Raw genomic sequence first — 24,376 nt, forward strand, 5'->3', positions numbered from 1 at the left:
CAAAACGCAGGACTCTGCAATGCCACAGTGCACTTTATTTACAGTGAATAGACAGGTCAGTCCAACAATTAACTCAGATGTAATTTGCCAATGGTGCTCATCCCTTGCTCCCAGTGCGTCCCGTGCTGTAGCCCCCTTAGTTTGTGTGCTCCCTAACTCGCTTCTTCGCTCGACTTTCCTGGAAGAAGAAGGAAAAACCACAATTAGCCACACACGCTAGTCGACTCCCCGGACCACACGCCTAGCACCGACTATACCGGTCAAAAGTAATAATCCCACGTCGACTGTCGCCGCGAGTCCAGGTTAAATACCTCTTCCTAGCCGGGAGGGATGATTACCACCAGCTGGTCAGGTAATCAGCTGCAACAGCAAAGAGGGACTCCCGATGACGACAGTCGCCCGGACATGCCTCTCCCAGACAGATTTTTCAAAACAGGTAATTGATGCATACCTGCACCGTCTCATTGAGAGACAAAAGGCAAGTAAGAAATGTCCTTAGCCCACTTATTTTAAAATATAAAAAAATGTAGTAGTAGCTTACACAGAATGCTGCACACCTGCTGCTCCTTGTTTACTGGGCAGTTTAGAGGCATCAGCAAGGGAAGTTGGACGTTTAGTCCAAAACGTGGACTAGTTTCTGTTTCTGGGGACAGAGTTCAGTTCCTTTAAAAAAGACTGTATTTGAAAACACCCTGAGATGCATGGTACCTAAGTACATCGAAATTATTCTACACTTCCAATCCCACAGATGAAGTTCCCAGCATGTGGCTGTGCCCTGTGAACTTTGGTACACACTGGATTCTTGTGGTATGTGTTATTAATTAGCATAATTTGTTGTGAAGCAGCTTCTTGATGAATGTTATTCTTAAATAGGTTTTCAGTGGCAATTTCTTTTTTAATTTTTAATTTCTAATTTATTTATTTTTTTAAATTGTCAACATTTCTATGAAGAAAATACTGCTCATAGACCCAATGGGGAAAGAAGGTTTTTATGACAGGAAACTTCTGCGCAGCTGAAGGTATGTATGATACTGAGGTATTATTCTTAGATAAAACATTTCTTGTTTCATTATAAATTGCTTTTTCAACTAGGAATTTTCTGAGGATGAGAGGGCATGAAGACACCATGGTTACAGACTGCAACACAACAAGCAACAGGATTCCAGCAGTTGCGGAGTTTATTATTCAAATGAGTCCATTTAATGTTAACTATAATTAAGATTTTACATTATAATTATGATAAATCTCACCGTTTGCAGAAAACTACCTTGCTTTTTGAGAGGTCAGTGAGGTGTTAACCACTACGGAAGTAGTTGTGCTGGAGCGAATGCAGATAGCTTGCACCCTCGTTGAACATCGAGTCCAGTAACGTCCCTATCACGTTAGAGTGTGTAATTCCAATTTAAATAGTGTTTTTCAAACAGCACAGTACAAATAGTATTTTGTAAACACTTTCTGATAAGACCTTTCTTAAATTCTAATTAAAAAGATTCAGGAGACTAATTTGCCATGAAGTATTTTCGGAAAAAATGTGCTACTATTTTTTTTTATTATTCGAGAAATGATGTTTGAATAACAGCAAATGGCCATGAATGTCACGGTCCGGGGCAGCGGCCGTGTGAAGAGTGGAAAGGAGGACTCAAATGCAGCACTTACTCAGATGTGAAGGCGATTTATTGACAATATCAAACATAAAGTGGAGATGGCAAAACAGAACTAAGGATGAACTAAACTGGGTGAAACTACACAAAGGAGTGGCAAACCTGAACATGAAGGGAGAACAGCAGGGAGAGCACGCAGGGGATTTCACAGGGTATGAACACAGACGACGCGACGAGGAGCAGAGGAAAACACACACTATAAGTACACAAAGAGACACTGGGAAATCACACACAGGTGGGGGAAACAGCTGGACCTGATTAACCTGACGGGACAGGGGAACACTAACACCAGGGACCAACAGAGGGAGCACAAACCCAGAACCCAGTGTCTAAAATCCCAAACACAAACCATCCCAAAACAGCCATGAATAATAATGAAAGTAATAACAGTAAAGAACATAAACATAAAGTCACTGAGTCATGGTCGCAGGACCATGACAGTACCCCCCCCCCTCAAGGGCCGGCCCCCGAAACACACCACCAGATCCGGGCGGGCGGCAGGGGGCCCAGGACGGAGGGACCGGGCCAAGACCAAAGACGGAGGCCCCAGAGTCCCAAACAAATGTTCACAAAAAAAAACTCACAGGGGAGCAGAGTCCAAAACACAGTTCAGGTGGCCGGCCAGGGGCCCGATAACTCAGGAGGCCAGGATGGGACAGTTCAGGAGGCCGGCCACGAAGAAGGCCGTGGAGGCGCACAAAAGGTTCAGGAGGCCGGCCGTGCGGAAGGCAACGGCGGCCACTCAGGCGAAGAGGGTCCGGGGGCCGGCCGTGCGGAAGGCAACAGCGGCCGCTCAGGCAATGGCGGTCCGGGGGCCGGCCGTGCGGAAGGCAACGGCGGCCAGTCAGGCAACGGCGCCCGGCCAGTAGCCCGGCCAGCGGTCCAGAAAACGGCCGTTTAGCTCCAGACCCAAACGAGGCTGGGCCAGGCGAGGCTGAGGGCACGGAAGCCGGGACCGCAGCAGGCGGAGATGATGATGCAGACACGAAGGCCGGACCAGACGATGATGCAGACACGAAGGCTGGACCAGACGATGATGCAGACACGAAGGCCGGACCAGACGAGGATGCAGACACGAAGGCCGGACCAGACGAGGATGCAGACACGAAGGCCGGACCAGACGAGGATGCAGACACGAAGGCCGGACCAGACGAGGATGCAGACACGAAGGCTGGACCAGGCGAGGCTGATGAGGATGCTGAAGCGGAGGCTGGACCAGGCGCAGTGGGTGAAGATGAGGATGCTGTGGCCGAGGATGCGGGCACGAAGGCTGGACCAGACGAGGATGCAGACACGAAGGCTGGACCAGGCGATGCTGAAGCTGGAGATGAAACCGGGCCAGGCGTGGATGAAGCCGGGCCAGGTGTGGATGAAGCCGGACCAGGCGTGGATGAAGCTGGAGATGAAACCGGGCCAGGCGTGGATGAAACCGGGCCAGGCGATGAAGAAGCTGTAGCTGAAGCCGGGCCGGGCGAGGACGAAGCTGTAGCTGAAGCTGGGCTAGGCGAAGCTGACGCTGTAGCTGAAGCTGGGCCAGGTGAGGATGAAGCTGGACCAGAATCAGGCGAGGATGAAGCCGGACCAGGCGTGGATGAAACCGGGCCAGGCGAGGATGAAACCGGGCCAGGCGAGGATGAAGCTGTAGCTGAAGCTGGGCTAGGCGAAGCTGACGCTGTAGCTGAAGCTTCAGGCTGAGGCGTGGCAGTAGCAGGTGGTAGCGCTGCAGGTGATTGTACTGCAGGAGGCGGCGCTGCAGCCACAGGTGGAGAAGCAGCCACAGGTGGAGAAGCAGCCACAGGTGGCCGGACGGGATCCTCGGGCCCCCCAGCCGACGTGGCAGTCAGTGTGGCATGAGGCTGGACGGGCTCCTCGGGCCCCCCAGCAGGCGAAGCAGGAGGCTGGACGGGCTCCTCGGGCCCCCCAGCAGGCGAAGCAGGAGGCTGGACGGGCTCCTCGGGCCCCCCAGCGAAAACAGCCGCAGAACCAGTGGGCACCGGGGCCCCCGGCACACATGAAACAAAACCAGTAGGCACGTGGGCCTCTGGCACACATGAAACAAAACCAGTAGGCACGTGGGCCTCCGGCACACATAAGGAGGGCTGCAGCTGCGCAGAGCACTGACCCTGCTCAGGCAGTGACAGCCCGGTGCAGTTCACAGCTGGCATCTTGGCCTCCAGGGGTCCAGAGTAAGCTGAGGGCAGAAACCCAGCCTCTGGGGAAGCCCCGGAGTGAGCAATAGTCTCTAATGTAGCCAGCTTTTGAGGAACAGGTCCGTAGTGAAACAGTTTGTCTCCCTGCTCAGAAACAGCGGTGGAAAAACAGTGTGAAAATTGTGGCTTAAGGGAGGCTAATGGTTGAGCTACAGACTGGGAAGCTTGTGGTTGGACACAGAACTGAGCCGGAGAATGGCAATAAAGTCCTGGCTCAGAAGGAGCGGCAGAGACACAGTCTGTCAGTTTTGCAGCGGGTTTGTACACGCCCACTTGGGAAGGATCCGTTACCACGAAGGTAGGTAAGCGACCCGTACAGTCTCCCATCCCGCTCTGAATAGCCCCAGAAAACAAAGTCCCGGAAACTGGGGAAAGCAATGCATCCCGCTGACTCACCGCATCGGGCTGCTCGAAAGTGAATGCAGACGGGGGGTGAAGTCCAAGGTCCAAAAGGAGAAACTCCCGCTCCCACGAACAGAGCGAGTCCAGCAGCCATGGGAGACCGGTCACCAGACGCTGTAGCCGCCTCTCTATAGCGCGCTGGGACGTGCCACCCGGGCTTTCCAGCCACAGGTCGATCAGCTCCTGTGTGGCATCGATGAGCGTCTCCCGTAGCTCCCTGGACGGATTAAGCGCTGCTGGGTCCATCTTGTGGTCGCGTCGTACTGTCACGGTCCGGGGCAGCGGCCGTGTGAAGAGTGGAAAGGAGGACTCAGATGTGAAGGCGATTTATTGACAATATCAAACATAAAGTGGAGATGGCAAAACAGAACTAAGGATGAACTAAACTGGGTGAAACTACACAAAGGAGTGGCAAACCTGAACATGAAGGGAGAACAGCAGGGAGAGCACGCAGGGGATTTCACAGGGTATGAACACAGACGACGCGACGAGGAGCAGAGGAAAACACACACTATAAGTACACAAAGAGACACTGGGAAATCACACACAGGTGGGGGAAACAGCTGGACCTGATTAACCTGACGAGACAGGGGAACACTAACACCAGGGACCAACAGAGGGAGCACAAACCCAGAACCCAGTGTCTAAAATCCCAAACACAAACCATCCCAAAACAGCCACGAATAATCATGAAAGTAATAACAATAAAGAACATAAACATAAAGTCACTGAGTCATGGTCGCAGGACCATGACAATGAATGTGTTTTAGGGAATGCTGAGGTCTACTGCATTGTTTGCTGTATGTTAGATGCTGATGCAGACCGCAGCATGACTGAAATATTAAAAACAAAAACATAAGTCTTATTACTTGCTAATCATGTTTAAAATGTTATATAATAGTATTTACCAAAAAGAATATGAGCTATTTATTTTTCCTTTCCAGGTGCCGTGTGATTTTTGCCAAAGATGGGCACATTTTGAATGTGCAAAATACAAGGAGAGCAACTGAGAATACAAATGCAAAAAATGTGAGGAAACATGTAACAACTTCTAATAAAAACAGCTATCTTTTCCTCTCCGTTTCTCCTTGTATTCTGTGTTAACATTAGATGACTGTGTGCTGGAAGCACGTTTTGATAGTGTGATTTGGCATCAGAGCCTCCTACCTTTAGATATGTACGATGGAGGCATAAACCACGTAAGGCAGTATATTCTGATTGATAGACATGACTATAAATTTACACAAAGGTACAACGTTTTGTCAGAACACCGGCAAATGCTCTGCTCAGCTGGTATAAAGTTGCCTACCGAGTGTCACAGAGTAAAAAGCTGCACACAATTGCAGAGGGATGAATACTTCCCTGTGCTATGGATATGGTTTCAACTATGATTGATGACACAGCAGCCAGCAAACTACAGGCCATTCCTCTGGCCAATAGTACCATTGGCAGGCGCATGTATGATATGTCAAAGGACATAGAGGATCCGCTTAATGATAAGGTGCGTGACAGCCGCCTGTCTATGCAGATGGATGAAGCCACTGACAGTAAGAAAGACTGCTTACTGATAACATGTCAGATTAATTGATGGAGATGAGATGAGGGAGGAATTGCTTTTCTGCAAACAAGTTCCTGGCAGAGCCACTGCAGAGAAACTGTTTAAAATCACTGAGGACGGTGTGGGGAGCTTATGGCTGGGAAACGAGGTCTCCTCCAATGTGCAGTGGATGCACTGTATGATACACCGCAAAGCACTGGCATCTAAACAGCTGGGGCCTGAGCTGAGGGACGTAATGACTGATTTCATTTTTGTCACAGTCAAGTACATCATCACACGACCTGAGAAAGCCCAGATTTCTCCGCCACTATGCGACCACATGGCCGCTCTGTATCACAGCAAGTCCCGATGGCTGTCACGTGGTAAGGTGCTGTCCAGGTCTTTGATCTGCGAGTTGAGATCTGCATGTTTTTGAAGGAAGAGAGCAGTGATATTGCCAACAAATTCAACTCTAAGATAGAATTTGAAGATTGTCTTGTAAAACAACAGCGCAGTGAGAATTGTTGCAGTCTGGTTTCCTCTAGGCTAGGGCGTAAACAGGATGCAGAACAACATGGACCCAAACGTCATTATCGATAATTGAATCAGACCGAAAGTTTGCCCAGAGCAGCATCCTGTTTGGCATCAGTCCTGATTTTTCTCTCATTTCCAGTTTGCTCTGGGACTTGATGCATCTAAAAGAAGCTGATGACATTTAAAGACCTGATCAGAACAACATCTGCTCGGTGACACATTCTACGATTTTATGTGTAAAAGAAACAAGCCTACAAGAGCTGAAGTATGTATGATATGTATGAATGTATGTATGAAATATGATGAAATGGTGAGTCTGAGTAAAACAGAAAAAAACAGTGAGCTCAACAAAACATGTCTGCAGCAATCTGCTAGAAACCTGAGCATTATTTTCTTTTCCAAAGTCATCCAGTGTTGCTTTGTACAGATTAGATTTGCAAAGATCTGAACAGCACTTCCAGCACAAGGCAGAGTAAATCAATTTGTTGATCAGGTATTAAGTCATGTACTAACAGAAACTTGGAAGAGAGAGACCTAATGTTTAATAATTCACATTTCACTGTTTTACTTTTTGGTGCTGTTGACGATACTGTATTGTGTATATATAAAACTAATATAACTTTGGTTTAGAAACCTGCTATAGAAAACTGTTGCAGGAACGGCAAACAGCTTGTACTGGATCATTTTCATGGCCGATGTGCCAAAATATAAATAAATGTTTACCAAAAATGAAGCTCAAGTGAGTAAAAAGCCTTTCTTTGGGATACACATAGAAAGACCAGCCTTAGTCAGACATTTCACTTGAAGGAGCGAGCATCCAGTGAAAAAAGCAGTAGGAATGAGTCAGACAGCTGACGTCAGGGCAGACCCACCCCAGAGTTTATCTGCTACCAGCTGTGACTCTCGTGAGCTCAGACATGCAGCAATCTCCATCAGCAGGGGCGGCATCGGGCACCGTGGTCGTAGTTTTACGCCGGGACCACAGCATCACCAGAAAGCAACTGCCGGCACTGGGGGTGAGACACCTTTACATCCTGATGGGGTCAGATTGAATCCAGACAGAGATGATTAAACCACTGATCTTTAACCTGTGGATGCTGAAGGCATGTGATTCACAACCACGCTGCTGCTCTGCTGTCGATCTCTCAGCTGACTTTAATGACAGAGGACGTCTGTCCTCAGAGGCTTTTGGATCGCCTCGGAAAATAATCTCTGTTGGAAATTAAAGTTCAGAAAGATAATGTCCAGAAGACAAGCTAAATGTGAATACAGACTCGTTACCTTTTAAAGATAACCAACAAGTTTATCCCATTTATCTGCATGTGAAAATGTTTGGTGTGTTAGTTCAAACTTCCTCTCAGCAGAAAGTTGAATGGTACTCGTGGCCATTGATAAATGGTTTTTGATCAGTAGTTGTTGATCAATAGTCGTGACAATTTCCATATTAATGATCAAGGAACTGACCTCACAGCCCATTGCTCATTCAGTGGCGCTAGTTTCAGTCATTGAGCAAATGTACTGTTTATAATGTTGGAAACCTGCAGTCAGCTGAGACTGAAGAAGTCCCTTCTTGATGAAACGTTTGTCCACTGAAAATGCTGTGTCTAGTCACGTACGTCATCTTTGGCATCACTTGTTCTCACAAAGGCTGAATGAGCCAAAGGCTCTGAATGTTTCCTCTGAGACTTTATGTCTTCCTGCAGGTGATTCAGATCATGGTTGCTCTGACTGTCATGGTCTTTGGGATCCTGAGGGCAACACGGTCCAAAGGTCTGGTGTCTGATTCCTTGGTGTACATCTGGGGACCAGTGTTGGTGAGTATTATTGTAGGGTCTTTGAATTGAACTGAACTGAGTCAGCTAAGACTTCTTACTGCTCTCTCTTTCAGTTCATCATAGCTGGATGTATGAACATATATGATGGGACTTCAGAGAGACGATCAGGAACTCATCTCTGTGATATCACCATACCTGTACTTCAGGTGAGTCTCTGCAAATTTGTAGTCCTGCTGGAACACACTGGAGTGAGGCTCGACCTGATTTTTCTCCAACCGAGGAAACAGAAATTTAACATTTAGTGTAATTTGACTGAAATCCAGTCAGTAAAAACAAAATGAGGCCATAGCTCATTGTGAATTTTTAGAGCCAAACAACTCGATAATATCACAGCTCAGTTAACAAAGTGAGTTCAGTCCCATAAATGCTGTATTTCACTTTCCAGTGACTGATTATTTTGGACTTCAGCTTCTGGAGATACCTGGTCTGTTCTTCCTTGATCTTTCTGAGATGGTCTGATAATCCATCCATTAGAGTTTCTTCAGAACTCTTACACTGTTACAGTGATTGCATGACCTGCTACCCACTCTAAAGTTTCAGTGGAAAGAAACACATTTCCTAACCAGGCTCTAACCTGTGATGGAAAACAAACCAGATAAATGGTACTTGAGTATGTCTGTAGTAGAGATGGCACGATACCACTTTTTTATGTCCGATACCGATATCATAAATTTGGATATCTGCCGATACCGATATGAATCCGATATAGTGTTTTTTAATCAACAAAACTGTTTTTTAAATATCTTGCTGCATTTTGTATAAGTTCATATTCAAGTTTAAAACAACAACTACACTAAAGCTATTCTGTTATACCTGTATGCAAAAAAAAAATATTTCATAGTTCAGCAATACTGATCAATCTAATAAACTTAGACCTACACCATCCTCCCTATTCTGGTATTTTAAAGAGTACTTAGCATAAATATTAAGCAACCTAACTAATAGGGTTCCAACTCCCAGCAACAACAAAAATAAATGAATAAAAAATAGGGAACCACCCCTCACGCTCCACCTCATGATGCTTAATCGACGTAATCAACCTTAATTTGATGCAGTGTGAAAAAAAATGCACAGAAATCAATTATTTTTCAAGAAATATTAAATAGATTCAACATCTTTCTTCAACAAAATTGCAGACTGCACAGATGGTACCTTCCCAAAGGAAAAAGTACTATAGCTTACTAGGGTATATATATTAGACTTAATAGTTACTGTAATTGACTTCTATTCATTTTACATCAAATTAAAACTTTGGCTGTCAGATAATTATTTATTAAAAGCTAGACATTTTAAATGAGAATAAGAAAGAAAAGTATGTCTTTGTGCCCCCTTTTCCCAGTTAATGCCCTATCGGGCCCCCTGGCTAAACTTTGCTAGATCCGCCCCTGCACAGTTACCAGCGTCAGCTACGTAGAAAAAGATCCTCGAGTAGAAAGTAATAATAAATAAATTCTAACAACAGCTGATCAAGCTTAAACGTGCTGCTGTTGTTCAGCCGCTGGTTTCCTCTTTCTGGTGCAAAGTGGGCCAAAAGCAAAGGAGAGACGATCAGCTGATCATTGATCAGTTTCATGATTGAAGTAGCAGCAAGAAGAGGCAGTCGCTCCATATATCGTTTGTTAAGCTTAACGCAGGAATGCTTTACAAACATTCAGAGATGGACTTACACACTTGCTTTACTTCTCTCGGGATAACTTTGTCGGAGATGAAATGCCGGGTTGCTAGCGAAGCTCCAAATGCTATCCAGACCACCGACAGGTCCTGCATGCCACAGCCGCTCTATCACGTGATGCATACTGCTCCGACGTGCTAACGTTCTGAGGTGAGTTACGGCGTGTTGCAAGTTTTGTGAGGTGCTTTCGTGATATTTAATGGATCGGATTACATTTTTTATTTTTCTCCGATATCCGATCCAGTAATTTAGGTCAGTATCGGACCGATACCGATACGTAATATCGGATCGGTCCATCTCTAGTCTGTAGACAAGGAGAGCAAACACATCCAGAGAAATGAGAGAAGAACTTAGAGTGTGATTAAGATTGTCAGATGAATATGACTTTATGGTCAATTCGTAAAGTCAAACTAGCCTGCGATCATGGAGTGAGACCCCTGGTCCCCAATCAGACCAGGAGTGACATGTTTTGAAATCTGCCCAAATTTATTAAACCCCCCAAAATATGACTATCCAGGGTTGAGACCAGGAAGCAGAGTTGCAGTCTTACACGCCTCTCTGCAGCTTCTCTCCTCCTGCTACCCCCCCAAAACCCATCTCCATAGAGACTGTGTCAGCTCCCAAACAGACAAAAAACAAACTAAAACCAGCAACAAACAACTTAAACATAAACAATCACAACGAAAGAACAATAAAGTATCCACATCTGAACCAAAGAGTAAAACAGTGAAATGTGGGTTATTAAATATTAGGTCTCTCTCCTCCAAGTCTCTGTTAGTACATGACTTAATAATTGACCAACAAATTTACTCTGCCTTACAGAAACATGGTTACTAGTGATGTGCGATACCACTGATTTCCTTTCCGATCCGATATCAAGTAAAATTCAGGGTGCTGCAGCAAGAGTCCTGACAGGGACTAGAAAGAGAGCAGATTTCTCCTGTTTTGGCTTCCTGTTAAATCCAGAATTCAAAATCCTGCTCCTCACATACAAGGTCTTAAATAATCAGGCCCCATCTTATCTTAATGACCTTGTAGTACCATATCACCCTATCAGAGCACTTCGCTCTCGCTCTGCAGGCCTACTTGTTGTTCCTAGAGTATTTAAAAGTAGAATGGGAGGCAGAGCCTTCAGTTTTCAGGCCCCTCTTCTGTGGAACCAGCTTCCAGTTTGGATTCAGGAGACAGACACTATCTCTACTTTAAGATTAGGCTTCAAACTCGTTTCTCTAATTCAGAGTCAAGGCTGTGCCCTTGCCAGCTCTCATAGGGTGAGAGATGGAGTATACCACGGGCAGGTCACCAGTCAGATGAAAGTACAATATTAGCAGACTGACAGCATCAAAGTGTGACTGAGAGGAAAACGATTAAAAGTTCTGTTTAGTCAGGTTGGAAAAGAGCCCCATTTCTGTATTTATAAAGTTAATGTGAAGCAGAAAGGAAAGCTGTCCCATCATTAGGACACAGGTCTATAATCAATGTTAAATAAAGTGGTTAAATGTACTTTTTTCAGGATTAAATATTCTCTAACATCTGTTCTAAAACTAGTCTCCACACTGTCCCGTGACTCTGGTGAGCTGCAGTTTCTACAGGTTTAATCTGCCTTTCAGGTGCTGCCAGGTTTTCCAGGTGTGCTGACCCGTTTTGTGCTCTGCAGGTGAGAGGCGCTCTGGGAGCCAATGTTATTGCTGCAGTTACTTCAGCTGCTGCCATCATCATCTACATCCTGGAAGCCTTTTGGCCACATTATGCTTATCATTATTATGGTAGCTCTTACTTGAACACCAGTACCCCCGACTGGTCATTCACTCACAACTATGAAAGGGTAAGACATTTTGTTTTATATTGTACAAAATCTTCTACATGTCTGATTTCAGCCTCTTGATCAAAGCTGCTGAAGGATTTTGGGGGGTGGATCTTGATTGTGGTCACACCTCCTCTGCAGGTACCAGATTCTCAGAAAGCGCTTCAGTGCTCTGTGTTCAGATGAGGGAGTTTTTAAAGACAGGAGAATCAGAGGAGCATTGAACATCGTTCTGATTTAGAAAACTACAGACCTGCTGCCAGTAACATCCATGTAAAAAGCAGCAGCTAACAGGGCATCTGAAGGACAGACGTCACTCAGTGGTTGTGTGGCGCAGAAGCAGCCCTGTTATTCTGTGTAAGAGCTGAAATGTATGTTTGATAAAGGAGGGATAGAATTTGGTTATTAGAAAAAGGGATTTCATGCAGTCACAGTGTACTAACATCTAAATGATCCCTGCATATTGGAATGACTGAACAGGTTGAATCATGCCTTAGGTGCACCAAGGTGAAAGAAAACCATCATCACTTTTACTACAGTCTTCTTTCCCAGCGTTCACTAACATGGCCTCTTATGTAGTATTTATTTTACCCTCCAGTGTTGTGACTAAATTATCCAGATGCCTGTAGAGGACAGTGCCATCTAGATGGCAGCTTGAACAGTTGTGTTTTTTCAGGAGCTCCGAAAGACCGCAAAATTTGCTAAGTAACTTTATTCTCCTTCCACTCGAACTATAACTATGGATGCCCAAAAGGTTATTAAGAATGCAAAGCTGCAATTTGTGTCGTCAAACCCCAATGCTAAGACGTCTTCGCATGCTAAAGTCAGTGACCATGGCTATGCTAGCACTGAAGCTGCCAACGTGGGCCTAAACAAGCGAGAACGGGGAGCAGACTCGGCGCCGCCAACTCCATCAAAACAACCGCCAGAGGAGAAGAGAACAAAATCTTCAGAGAAGGAAGATGATATCTCCAATAAAACTATTTTTGAAGCCATTCTGGGAAGAAGAAATTTGAAGTACAACTGGAAGATATCAAGGAACAAAACAGACAAAGTGCAGCTATGGTTGCCAGCTTGATTAAGGCTGTAGAGTTTAATGCTGCAGAGATAGTCGATCGCAAACTGAAAGTTGTTAAACTGGCAAATGCGAATGAACAGCTGCTTAAAGAAAATGAAGACTTGAAAAGAAGAGTGAGAGAACAAGAGCGCTACTGAATGAGGTGGTGCTTAAAGCTGAAAGGGGTGAAGGAAGACAAAGATGAAAACATTAGAGTGAAGGTTCTGCAAACGCTTCAGAAGATTGCCCCTGACTCGGACTTAGAAGAGGCCGTTGATATTGTCCATCACTTAGGGAAACGAGTTGATGGCAGAAACAGAAACATCATTATTCTATTCACACAGAGGCGAATTAAAGAAGAATTGTGGAGGCGCACCAAAGACTCTTCAACCTGCAAGCAAGAAGGCATCAGCTTCGCGGAGATGTTGCCGCAGGAGGACATACAAGATCGACAGCGCCTATGGCCTCTGGTGGAGGAAGCAAGACGTGCGGGTAAACGAGCCTACTGTCGTGGTCCACATGCCTTCATTGATGGACGCAAAGTTGAGGAAAGACAGGAGAACTAAAAATGACAAAAACTGAAATAGTGGAAACTTGTTCGCGGTCTGAGGAGCTCAGCATTTAGTACTTTTTTTTCTTCTTTTTCTCACGTGGTGAGTGATATTCTGTCTATAGTTCATGTTGAATGTTAACATTTGTTTTGGTTCTTTAAATGTTAGGGGTTTAAGAGAATCTGTTAAAAGAAAAGCCTTATTTTTGTACTGCAGAGGTAAAAAATCAAACTGTATTTTTCTACAACAGACTCATTTATCTGATAGTGATGTATCTTTTTGGTCAAACCAATGGGGCAGCAAAATCCTGTTCAGCCATGGCTCAACGAGGTCGGGGGGTGTAGCGATTTTATTCAATAACTTTCCTGGGGATCTTGTAATACAACGAACTGACTTGAATGGTCATTGGTTGATTGCTGCAATGAGAGTTGAAAGTTTGTTTTTCATTTTAGTCAATGTTTATGGATATAATAATGAAAGTCAGAATAAAATTATGTTAGAAGATATAACTTCAAATATTTTTGAACTTAAAGATCGATACCCTACAGAATACATTTTAATGGGTGGTGATTGGAATATGACTCCTGATGAATGGACTGATAGATGGCCCCCAAGGACAGGTAGACCACAAAAAATAACCTAATTATAGATTTTTTGATAAACAACAATTTGACAGATATTTGGAGAGTAAGAAATCCAGGAATTAAGAGCTTTTCCTGGTTTAAACCAAATGGAGCTTGTAAGTCTAGAATAGACTATTGGCTAGGAAGTGACATCATTCTTAACCACACTGTTGATGTCAAATGCACCTCTTTCAGATCATTGCTTTATTGAACTGTGCTTAGAATCGGAAATTAGACAATCAAATAAAAGAAGTTATTGGAAGTTCAATGCCAAACTTTTACAAAATGAAGACTACTGCAACATAGTCAAAAAAATTATAAAAGATATTATGGCTGATCATCTAATTGTAGGATATATCAGTAAATGGGAATTCATTAAATTCAAAATTAGAGAATTTAGTATTCAATTCAGTAAAAACACAAGTCAAAAGCAAAGAGAATATGAATGTAAATTATTCCAAGAAATTACTTATTGCTGTAGTAAAGATGATCTAAATATCCAAGAAAGGAGTAAACTTATGGAGTTGCAAACTAAATTAGATCAGCTCTACCTAAATAAAGCAGAAGGAGCTTTTGTGCGTTCATGGGCCAAGTGGATTGAGGAGGGGGAAAGAAATTCCTCATATTTTTTTAATTTAGAAAAGAGCAGACAGAAAAGAAATTGTTGTTGTGGTGAGAAGTGCTCAATGAAATGTCTCAAAACACAGATCTGTGGTCCCGTCGTGCCTTATTCTCACCACAGTGAATTCAGAGCACAGGTGAATGTGGCATGTGAACCAGCTCCAGAGGTCTTTGGTACCGAGATAACAGGTGTTTCACCAGCTTGTGGTAGAAACAGTTTCGAGTTTTTAGTTAAGGTGAGGAAACTTCAGAAGCCTGTTTTTCTCTCTTTCAGTTCAACAGTCTATTTTGGGGATTTTCAGCCATGCTGTGCTTGGTTGAGCTGAGCCTGTGTGGCATTTGTCTAGGAGTAGGGGACTCTAATGGCAGTTACAATCCCACATTTCAGGTGAGTCCATCTGCAGAGTCCTCCTCAGAATCAGAATCAGAATCAGAATCAGAATCAGAATACTTTATTGATCCCTGGGGGAAATTATTTTTTGTTACAGTGCTCCATTATAAACCAACATTAAGACAAGACAGACAATACGCTAACTAAGAATAGTACAATATATACATATATATACATACATACATACATAAGTCACTTATAAATAAATATTTGGAAAAGAAACATGTGTAGTTGTAGCAGCAAACAGTGTGTTAAGTGGATGCGTTGTACAGGGAGATGGCCACAGGCAGGAATGATTTCCTGTGTCGTTCAGTGGTGCATCATGGGTAATCTCAGTCTCTCACTGAACGAGCTCCTGTGACTGACCAACATGTCATGGAGTGGGTGGGAGGTGTTATCCAACATTGTCTTTATCTTGGACAGCATCCGCCTCTCCGACACCACCTTGAGGGAGTCCAGCTCCATCCCCACAACATTGCTGGCCTTACGGATCAGTTTATTAAGTCTGTTGGCATCTGCGACCCTCAGCCTGCTCCCCCAGCATGCAACAGCATAGAGGATCGCACTGGCCACCACAGACTCATAGAAAATCCTCAGCATTTTCTGGCAGATGTTGAAGGACCTCAGTCGCCTCAAAAAATAGAGACGACTCTGGCCCTTCCTGTAAAGTGCTGTGGTGTTTGTAGCCCAGTCCAGTTTATTGTCAATGTGTACTCCAAGGTATTTATAGTCCTCCACAATGTCAACACTGACCCCCTGGATTGAAACAGGGGTCAAGTGTTTCCTGGTCTTCCTGAAGTCCACGATCAGTTCCTTGGTCTTTGCCACGTTGAGCTGCAGATGATTCTGCTCACACCACGTGACAAAGGAGTCGACCACAGCCCGGTACTCTGTCTCATCATCCCTGCTGATGCATCCAACCACCGCAGAGTCATCAGAAAACTTCTGAAGATGGCAGGTCTCTGTGCAGTGGCTGAAGTCTGTGGTGTAGAGGGTGAAGAGGAAGGGGGAGAGGACAGTCCCCTGTGGTGCCCCTGTGTTGCTAATCACCTTGTCAGACACACACTGTGGGAGACGTACATATTGTGGTCTTCCTGTCAGGTAATCAACAATCCAGGACACCAGAGAAGCATCCACCTGCATCGCTGCTAACTTATCACCCAGGAGGGTCGGCCTGATGGTGTTGAAAGCACTGGAAAAGTCAAAAAACATGACCCTCACAGTGCTCGCCGGCTGGTCCAGATGGGTGTAGACACGATTGAGCAGGTAGATGATGGCGTCCTCTGTTCCGAGACGAGGCTGATAAGCGAACTGAAGGGGATCCAGATGTGGTCTTACTATGGGTCGCAGCTGGTCCAGGATGAGCCTTTCCAGGGTCTTCATGATGTGGGAGGTCAGTGCCACGGGCCTGTAATCCTGGGGGCCACTGGGACGAGGCGTCTTTGGTACAGGGACGAGGCATGATGTCTTCCACATCACCGGGACCCTCTGCAGACTCAGACTCAGCATAAACAGTTTATGAAAGACTCCACACAGCTGGGGGGCACAGGCCTTGAGGACAAGGGGACTCACTCCGTCTGGTCCAGCAGACTTGCCTGAGTGAAGTCTCCTCATTTGCATCTCAACCTGGTATTGAGTGAAGGTGATGGGTGGGGGAGGGGTGTCAGGAATCTCACAGGAGGCAACATGTGAAGAGAGAGGCTGGCACAGTGGTGTGGCTCTGGATTCCAGGCTGACTGCAGGTGAGGTTGTGGGGGTGGGAACAGACACTGTGGTGTCGAATCTATTGAAAAACAGATTCAACTCATTGGCTCTGTTCTCACCTCCCTCAGCTCCCCTGCTGTTGGTTGGCCTGAATCCAGTGATGGTCTTCATGCCCCTCCACACCTCTCTCATGCTGTTCTGCTGGAGTTTCCACTCCAGCTTCCTCCTGTAATTGTCCTTAGCCTCTCTGATCTTGTCCTTTAGTAACACCTGGACCTTCCTCACCTCCTCTTTGTTGCCCCCTCTGAAAGCCCTCTTCTTGTTGTTGAGGAGGGCTTTGATGTCCTTAGTCACCCACGGCTTGTTATTTGGGTAACAATGAACAGTCTGAGCTGGAACAATGGAGTCGGTGCAGAAAGTTATGTAGTCTGTGATACACTCAGTAAGCCCATTGATGTCCTCGGCGTGAGGCTCACAGAGTGTTTCCCAGTCGGTCACCTCGAAACAGCCCTGTAGTTCCGCTATTGCCTCCTCTGACCACCTCCTAACAGTCCTGGTGGTCACAGGTTCCCTCCTCACAATTGGCACATAGCGGGGGGTGAGGTGAATCAGGTTATGATCTGACCTACCAAGTGGGGGGAGGGAGGAGGAGCTGTATGCATCCTTGACGTTAGCATACAGTAAGTCTAAAGTTTTCTCTCCCCTGGTGGGACAGTCCACATATTGTTTGAATGTTGGTGTATTGTCCAGTGATACATGGTTGAAGTCACCCGAGATCACAATAAAGGCACTCGGGTGCTGAGTCTGTAGCCGAGCTATGGCAGAGTGGATAGTGTCACATGCAGCTGTGGGGTTAGCAGAGGGGGGAACATAAACAGCCACCAAGATGACGTGAGAGAATTCCCTGGGTAAATAATACGGCCTGAGTCCAACAGCACACAGTTCAGTGTCCGGGCAACAAATCCTTTCTTTGATTGTTATGTTGGCAGGGTTACACCACCGGTTGTTAACTACAGCAAGCCCACCTCCTTTACGCTTACCGCTAGCGATGCTGTCCCTGTCCGCCCGAACAGTGTGGAAGCCTTCCACGGAAGCATTCTCATCGGGAATGACCTGGTGCAGCCATGATTCGGTGAAACACATCAGGCTACACTATCGGTATTCCCTCTGACTCCGTACCAGTGCTGAGAGCTCGTCGATTTTACTTGCCAACGATCGCACATTTCCCATCACGATAGACGGCAGACACGGTTTAAACCTCCTCCTCGCTTCGAGCCTCCGCTGTCTCACCGTCACCTTTTTTCTTCTCTTCTGTACTTGACCTCTGCATCCCCGATGTGTTTTCCTCCAAATTTCAGCTGGTACTTCTGCGGGCACTTCTGCGGGCCTGGCCAGCGAGCCGGCCGGCATCAGGGCGATCAGCTGATCTCTGGAGTAAACAGTCCGTGCGTGTAGGAGATGTGCCGCGGTCCCGTTCCATGATAAAAGTAACAGTTCCACGGCCACCAGAAGAACAAAAACTCTCTCAATCCACATGATTGAGTAAGAGATAGAAAACGGAGGAAAATACAAGTCAGAAAAAAAAAGAATACGTAAGAAAAAAGAGCTAAACTAAGAGAAAAGCAGGAGCGACTGTAACAGGCTGCACGCTGGTTGGCGCATGCGCACTTAACCAGTTTGTACACCTGCCTAATAAATAATGAAGTTAATATTTATCTGTGTAGCCAATTTAAAGATGACCCATCCTAAATCCATGTTACCAGTCAGCAAGCATTAATAGCATGCTAGTGTATTCTGATCAAAATCATCTTAATTGAGAGAAAAAGTGAAGGAAGAAGAGTGGTTTTATCCAGGCTGGAAATTAAAATCAAATGTTTTGTCCAAAGGCAGGTGGAATTCTTTATTTTACCCGTTTAGCGTCATTCGCGTTCATTAAGTACTAGCTGAGAGTGTCCCCCTGCTGCAAACCTGACCTATGACTAAACTAATAAAGCTTTATAAGCTTTAAATTATTTTAGTGTCTAATAACTGACATTTTTGTTGTTTAGATGCCATGTACCATCACCAATCAGCATTACGGAACTGCCTCAGTGACTGCACAGGATCCTTCCACGTAGACTCTGCCCACATACCTGAACCCACCCGCAGCAATGGCTCTGCCCTGCCCTCATCCAAGCTCTACACAAGTGACTGATAGTTCCGCTCAAAGGAGTGATGGGTCAACATTGTTAGTCATGTAATCTTCTTACTATTGAATAAAAGTACTCCAGATTTACCTTTATGTTGCCGTGACACTTAAGGTGCTTTGCAGCTCTGAAAGATCCAAAGAATCAATAAACTGAAGCTGAAAAATTTATCCATGTATGGAGAGGTGTATCATCATCATTAATGTTGCTTACAGTTCAGTGCAGAGAGAGATCATTAGAAGGAATTGAACATGATTTATTTAAGTACAGAATTTAATTTGAGGTATTTGGTGGTTAGACGCCGACGGCCCATCACAGCAGAACGGAATCCCAGCGGCAATGACAATAAGTGAGAAAACAGAGGTCCAGCGAGCAGCGAGCAAAGGCAGAATAGAGACTGAGCCTGCAACAAAGTTTGAGGGCCATCAGAGGCCAGGAGGGTGCAGAGACACTGAGATAAGACCAGTGTTGGTCAAGTTACTTGAAAAAAGTAATTAGTTACTGATTACTTCTCCAAAAATTTAATCACAACACTACTGATTATTTATTTTAAAAAGTAATTAGTTACTTAGTTACTTTTCAAAAACATGATACACAAACTGAATAAGTAAGAACGCAATAGACCTTTCAGCCCACTTCTATTTTTACTGCGTAATCCATCATATAACTGTGATGGATAGTTACAGTGGGGCAAAAAAGTATTTAGTCAGCCACCGATTGTGCAAGTTCCCCCACTTAAAATGATGACAGAGGTCAGTAATTTGCTCCAGAGGTACACTTCAACTGTGAGAGACAGAATGTGAAAAAAAAATCCATGAATCCACATGGTAGGATTTGTAAAGAATTTATTGGTAAATCAGGGTGGAAAATAAGTATTTGGTCACCTCAAACATGGAAAATCTCTGGCTCTCACAGACCTGTAACGTCTTCTGTAAGAAGCTTTTCTGTCCCCCACTCGTTACCTGTATGAATGGCACCTGTTTGAACTCATCATCTGTATAAAAGACACCTGTCCACAGCCTCAAACAGTCAGACTCCAAACTCCGCCATGGCCAAGACCAAAGAGCTTTCGAAGGACACCAGGAAAAGTATTGTAGACCTGCACCAGACTGGGAAGAGTGAATCTACAATAGGCAAGCAGCTTGGTGTGAAAAAATCAACTGTGGGAGCAATCATCAGAAAATGGAAGACATACAAGACCACTGATAATCTCCCTCGATCTGGGGCTCCACGCAAGATCTCATCCCGTGGGGTCAAAATGATCATGAGAACGGTGAGCAAAGATCCCAGAACCACACGGGGGGACCTGGTGAATGACCTGCAGAGAGCTGGGACCAAAGTAACAAAGGTCACCATCAGTAACACACTACAACGGCAGGGAATCAAATCCCGCAGTGCCAGACGTGTTCCGCTGCTGAAGCCAGTGCATGTCCAGGCCCGTCTGAAGTTTGCCAGAGAGCACATGGATGATACAGCAGAGGATTGGGAGAATGTCATGTGGTCAGATGAAACCAAAGTAGAACTTTTTGGTATAAACTCAACTCGTCGTGTTTGGAGGAAGAAGAATACTGAGTTGCATCCCAAGAACACCATACCTACTGTGAAGCATGGGGGTGGAAGCATCATGCTATGGGGCTGTTTTTCTGCCAAGGGGACAGGACGACTGATCCGTGTTAAGGACAGAATGAATGGGGCCATGTATCGTGAGATTTTGAGCCAAAACCTCCTTCCATCAGTGAGAACTTTGAAGATGAAACGAGGCTGGGTCTTCCAACATGACAATGATCCAAAACACACCGCCCGGGCAACAAAGGAGTGGCTCCGTAAGAAGCATTTGAAAGTCCTGGAGTGGCCTAGCCAGTCTCCAGACCTCAACCCCATAGAAAATCTGTGGCGGGAGTTGAAAGTCCGTGTTGCTCGGCGACAGCCCCAAAACATCACTGCTCTCGAGAAGATCTGCATGGAGGAATGGGCCAAAATAACAGCTACTGTGTGTGCAAACCTGGTAAAGACCTATAGTAAACGTTTGACCTCTGTTATTGCCAACAAAGGTTATGTTACAAAGTATTGAGTTGTATTTTTGTCATTGACCAAATACTTATTTTCCACCCTGATTTACCAATAAATTCTTTACAAATCCTACCATGTGGATTCATGGATTTTTTTTCACATTCTGTCTCTCACAGTTGAAGTGTACCTCTGGTGCAAATTACTGACCTCTGTCATCATTTTAGGTGGGGGAACTTGCACAATCGGTGGCTGACTAAATACTTTTTTGCCCCACTGTATCTGCTATCAATACCGTCTGAGATTTAATTTGGGTTGAGACTTTGTTGATATTATGATTAATATTCATGATTAATGATGATCAATATCCCTGATATTTACCAAGAGATGAATATTTGGACTCTTGTTCTATCATTTTAATAATTGGAAGGCTGGCTGTCATTCTCGAGAGGTCATCTTTCAGGGCAAGTGTCTTTGACTTCAGACTTGTGAGTGTTGGCCTTAAAGCCCCATAGGTTCACTCATCCCCTTGTAAGATGTCCAGAGCTGCTGTCAGGGGCTTCATCACAGTGCAGTACTCTTTCAAGAATTGGTACTCCCTTTCATTAAGGCACTTAATTCCCAGTTTTACACACAGGGGATTAAGTTCATTCAAGGGAATTGTGATGATTCTGGAAATGGCCTCATACAGGGAATTCCACCTTGTGGATGTGAGCACCCTTAGCTTCCTGCAGCTGACATCCTCCACCTGTTCAGAGGCTAATGTTGATCGACTTGCTTTAGTCCAAAGAGCAGAACATTTTGCAATGCTACTCCTACCTGTCTTGGCCTTGGTGTCGGCACAGGAATTTAGATGTTTATCAACATCAGTTGTTGGAATCAGGTTAATTGTGTACGATGCACATCTGTAGTATGGAGGGAGGCTAAACTGTGCATCACCAGATGTGGTTGAAAGAGCTTCTATTACATCAGTAAAAGTCGGTTCCTCATCATCACCTTCTTCATTTTCAGATTCAGACTCCAGATCACAGGGCTGACATACTCAATGCGTTGGCAAAATTGGATGCATTATCCGTTACAGTGGCAACAACTTTAGCTTTTAGTCCATATGATAAATGGATTTCTTCAATCTCTGCTCTAATTACATCATAGGTATGGCTGCCTATAATTCTCTTGCATGCTAGGGCGGCCTTGTTGCGCTGTAAAGTGGAGACCCATAAAACATTTATTATTTACTGTCCAGATGCCAGCAGTGGTGGAAACAAAGTCTACCTCTTCGAGTGTAGCCTTCAAGTTAGATTTCATTCAGTCGTATTTTCTCTCAGGGTTTCCTACCAATTACTTTCTCTGGGGCAGCTTGACACCACTTTTAGCCGGTATTTTTTCTACAATGCATCGCAATGATTCAGTCTACAGTGCACGATCGTACTCTCTCTCTGTTGAGCCAACCATCCCTTTAATGTTAACTAGTAATGACTTCATGAACTTCTTCACAAATAAAATTTTAATCATTAGAGAAAATCCCACAGATGTAATATTATCTACAGCTACTTTCAGTACCACTGATATTCATTTAGACCCTTTTTCTCCAATTGATCTTTCTGAGTTAACTTCAATAATTACTTCCTCCAAACCATCAACGTGTCTTTTAGACCCCATTCCTACAAAACTGCTCAAAGAAGTCCTGCCATTAATTACTGCTTCGATCTTAAATGTAATCAGTTTTCAACACCATCGACCATAATATCCTATTAGAGCGATTAGAACATGCTGTAGGTATTACAGGTACTGCACTGCAGTGGTTTGTATCATATCTATCTAATAGACTCCAGTTTGTGCATGTAAATGGAGAGTCCTCTTCACACACTGAGGTTAATTATGGAGTTCCACAGGGTTCAGTGCTAGGACCAATTCTGTTTACATTATACATGCTTCCCTTAGGCCAGGGGTCGGCAACCTTTAACACCCAAAGAGCCACCTGGACGCGGTTTCCACGCAAAAGAAAACTCTGGGAGCTGCAAATACTTTTTGACATCTAAAATGAAGATAACACTGTATATATTGTTTTTTACCTTTATGCTTTGTGTGAATAACTAAGGTGTGTTGCTTAAATCCATGAAGTGCTACAGAGAAAGTTACATTTTATTTATGCAATTAACACGTTTTGAACTCTTAAAGAAATATAACAAAAGGAAAGACACCCAGCTGAACTAAAATGATCCAGCAAACAAAAACTGCTGTGAGCCGCCACCCTTATATCTCCTTTGGGCTTTTGGAGCCTTGACCTGACTTGTAAAAAATAATTGGATAAAAGCTCTATGCTGCTGAAAGATGAAAAATAGATATTTGTTAAATTCTGCCTAAATATGTATTTTACCTGGTTAATGTGTGTGGGAGGGGGAGGCGGACGCACCTGAGCGGCACCCACAATCACGCCTCGCCGCCTTTACGTCTGTGCTCTCTCTGCTGTTGTGTTGGTGTGTGTCGGGCTGTGAGCTGCAAAGCTACAGTCGGCTGTGTGCGCACAGCAACCGTGTGTGAAAAGTGGTCAATAAAGAGATGCTGAAAAGCCTGTTCATGGAAACATCGTCGGGTCTGCCGTGATATGTTTACAACGGGACTTCTGCTCCTGAACCTCTGCGCACAGCGTCTGCAGATCGGGGCTGTACGAAGTCACTTTCATCTTTACGCAGGACTGTAAGCTGTCGTCTGTGAGGCGTGAGCGTGTTTGTTTTAACATAGTTGGGGAACAGCTGCTGACATGATGTGGATCCGAAGAGCCATAATTGGCCTGGCTGGGGTTGAAAGTCTCGGTAAATGCACGCCGTTTCGGCGGGTACACCAGCTTCCACGAGTGTGACGCTTATTTTGAGCGATGAAAAAAATAGAATATAATTTTATTTTTATATTTCAATATCACAATAATCTTCCAATTTAGAACTACAAGTTAAAAAAAGAACTAACATAAATAAATTACACTTCAGCTAAATACTTCTAATTTATTTTCCCAAACCACGCGGAGCCGCACTATAAGGACTAAAGAGCCGCAGGTTCTGCTACACTGGCAGGGCTAGGGGCCAGGACTCTCCTCTTCGTGTTTTTGGGGATGTTGCTAACTCCGGGTTGATAACAGGCACCACACCCGCAGTAGATGTGCTCGGTGTGAGGTCTCGCAGCAAGCTATCAAATACGGCGCATTTCTCGGCTTTTAAAAAAACGCTATGCGTCGCCAGGTGTTTCATCAGATTCGAGGTGTTACCTCCTTTGACAGTATCACAGTATCAGCTTAAAGCACTTGTTGCTGCTGAGTTTGCATATTTTGCTGTGAAGTACAGCCAGACTTTTGACCGCTTCGCCTTGGACATTTTTAATCTGTAGCTCTGCTCTAAAAGAACCTACGTACCTGGCCCCGCCTACTATCCTCGGAAACGTAAAATGATTGGCTAGAATCCAAAGTGTATGACATCTCAGGAAAAAAAAAAAAAGAAGCAACATTCAGCTTGTTCGTGGCCATCATCAGTTTTTACACGCACTCGCACTCTTAGTCTTTTAACTTTTAAATTAAAAATAGAAATAATGAC

The 24,376-nt window shown here is 44.8% G+C and overlaps 1 protein-coding gene across 2 annotated transcripts; it reads left to right on the forward strand.

Annotated features, from left to right (window-relative positions):
- Positions 1 to 975: 975 nt before the first annotated feature.
- Positions 976 to 18,864, forward strand: LOC309717837 (uncharacterized protein). Of its 2 annotated transcripts, none has more exons than XM_082552705.1 (6): positions 976 to 1,019; positions 8,048 to 8,158; positions 8,233 to 8,325; positions 11,509 to 11,676; positions 14,782 to 14,895; positions 18,651 to 18,864. In XM_082552705.1, the coding sequence occupies exons 2-6, from the start codon at positions 8,060 to 8,062 to the stop codon at positions 18,717 to 18,719; spliced, it is 543 nt and encodes a 180-aa protein (XP_082408831.1). In that variant the 5' UTR covers positions 976 to 1,019; positions 8,048 to 8,059; the 3' UTR covers positions 18,720 to 18,864. The 2 variants fall into 2 exon arrangements, with proteins under 2 accessions (XP_082408831.1, XP_082408830.1); XM_082552704.1 differs by lacking the exon at positions 976 to 1,019 and adding an exon at positions 7,260 to 7,360.
- Positions 18,865 to 24,376: the final 5,512 nt, after the last annotated feature.

The sequence above is a fragment of the Aulonocara stuartgranti genome, assembly GCF_965226115.1.
Source record: "Aulonocara stuartgranti genome assembly, chromosome: 11".
NCBI lineage: Eukaryota > Metazoa > Chordata > Actinopteri > Cichliformes > Cichlidae > Aulonocara > Aulonocara stuartgranti.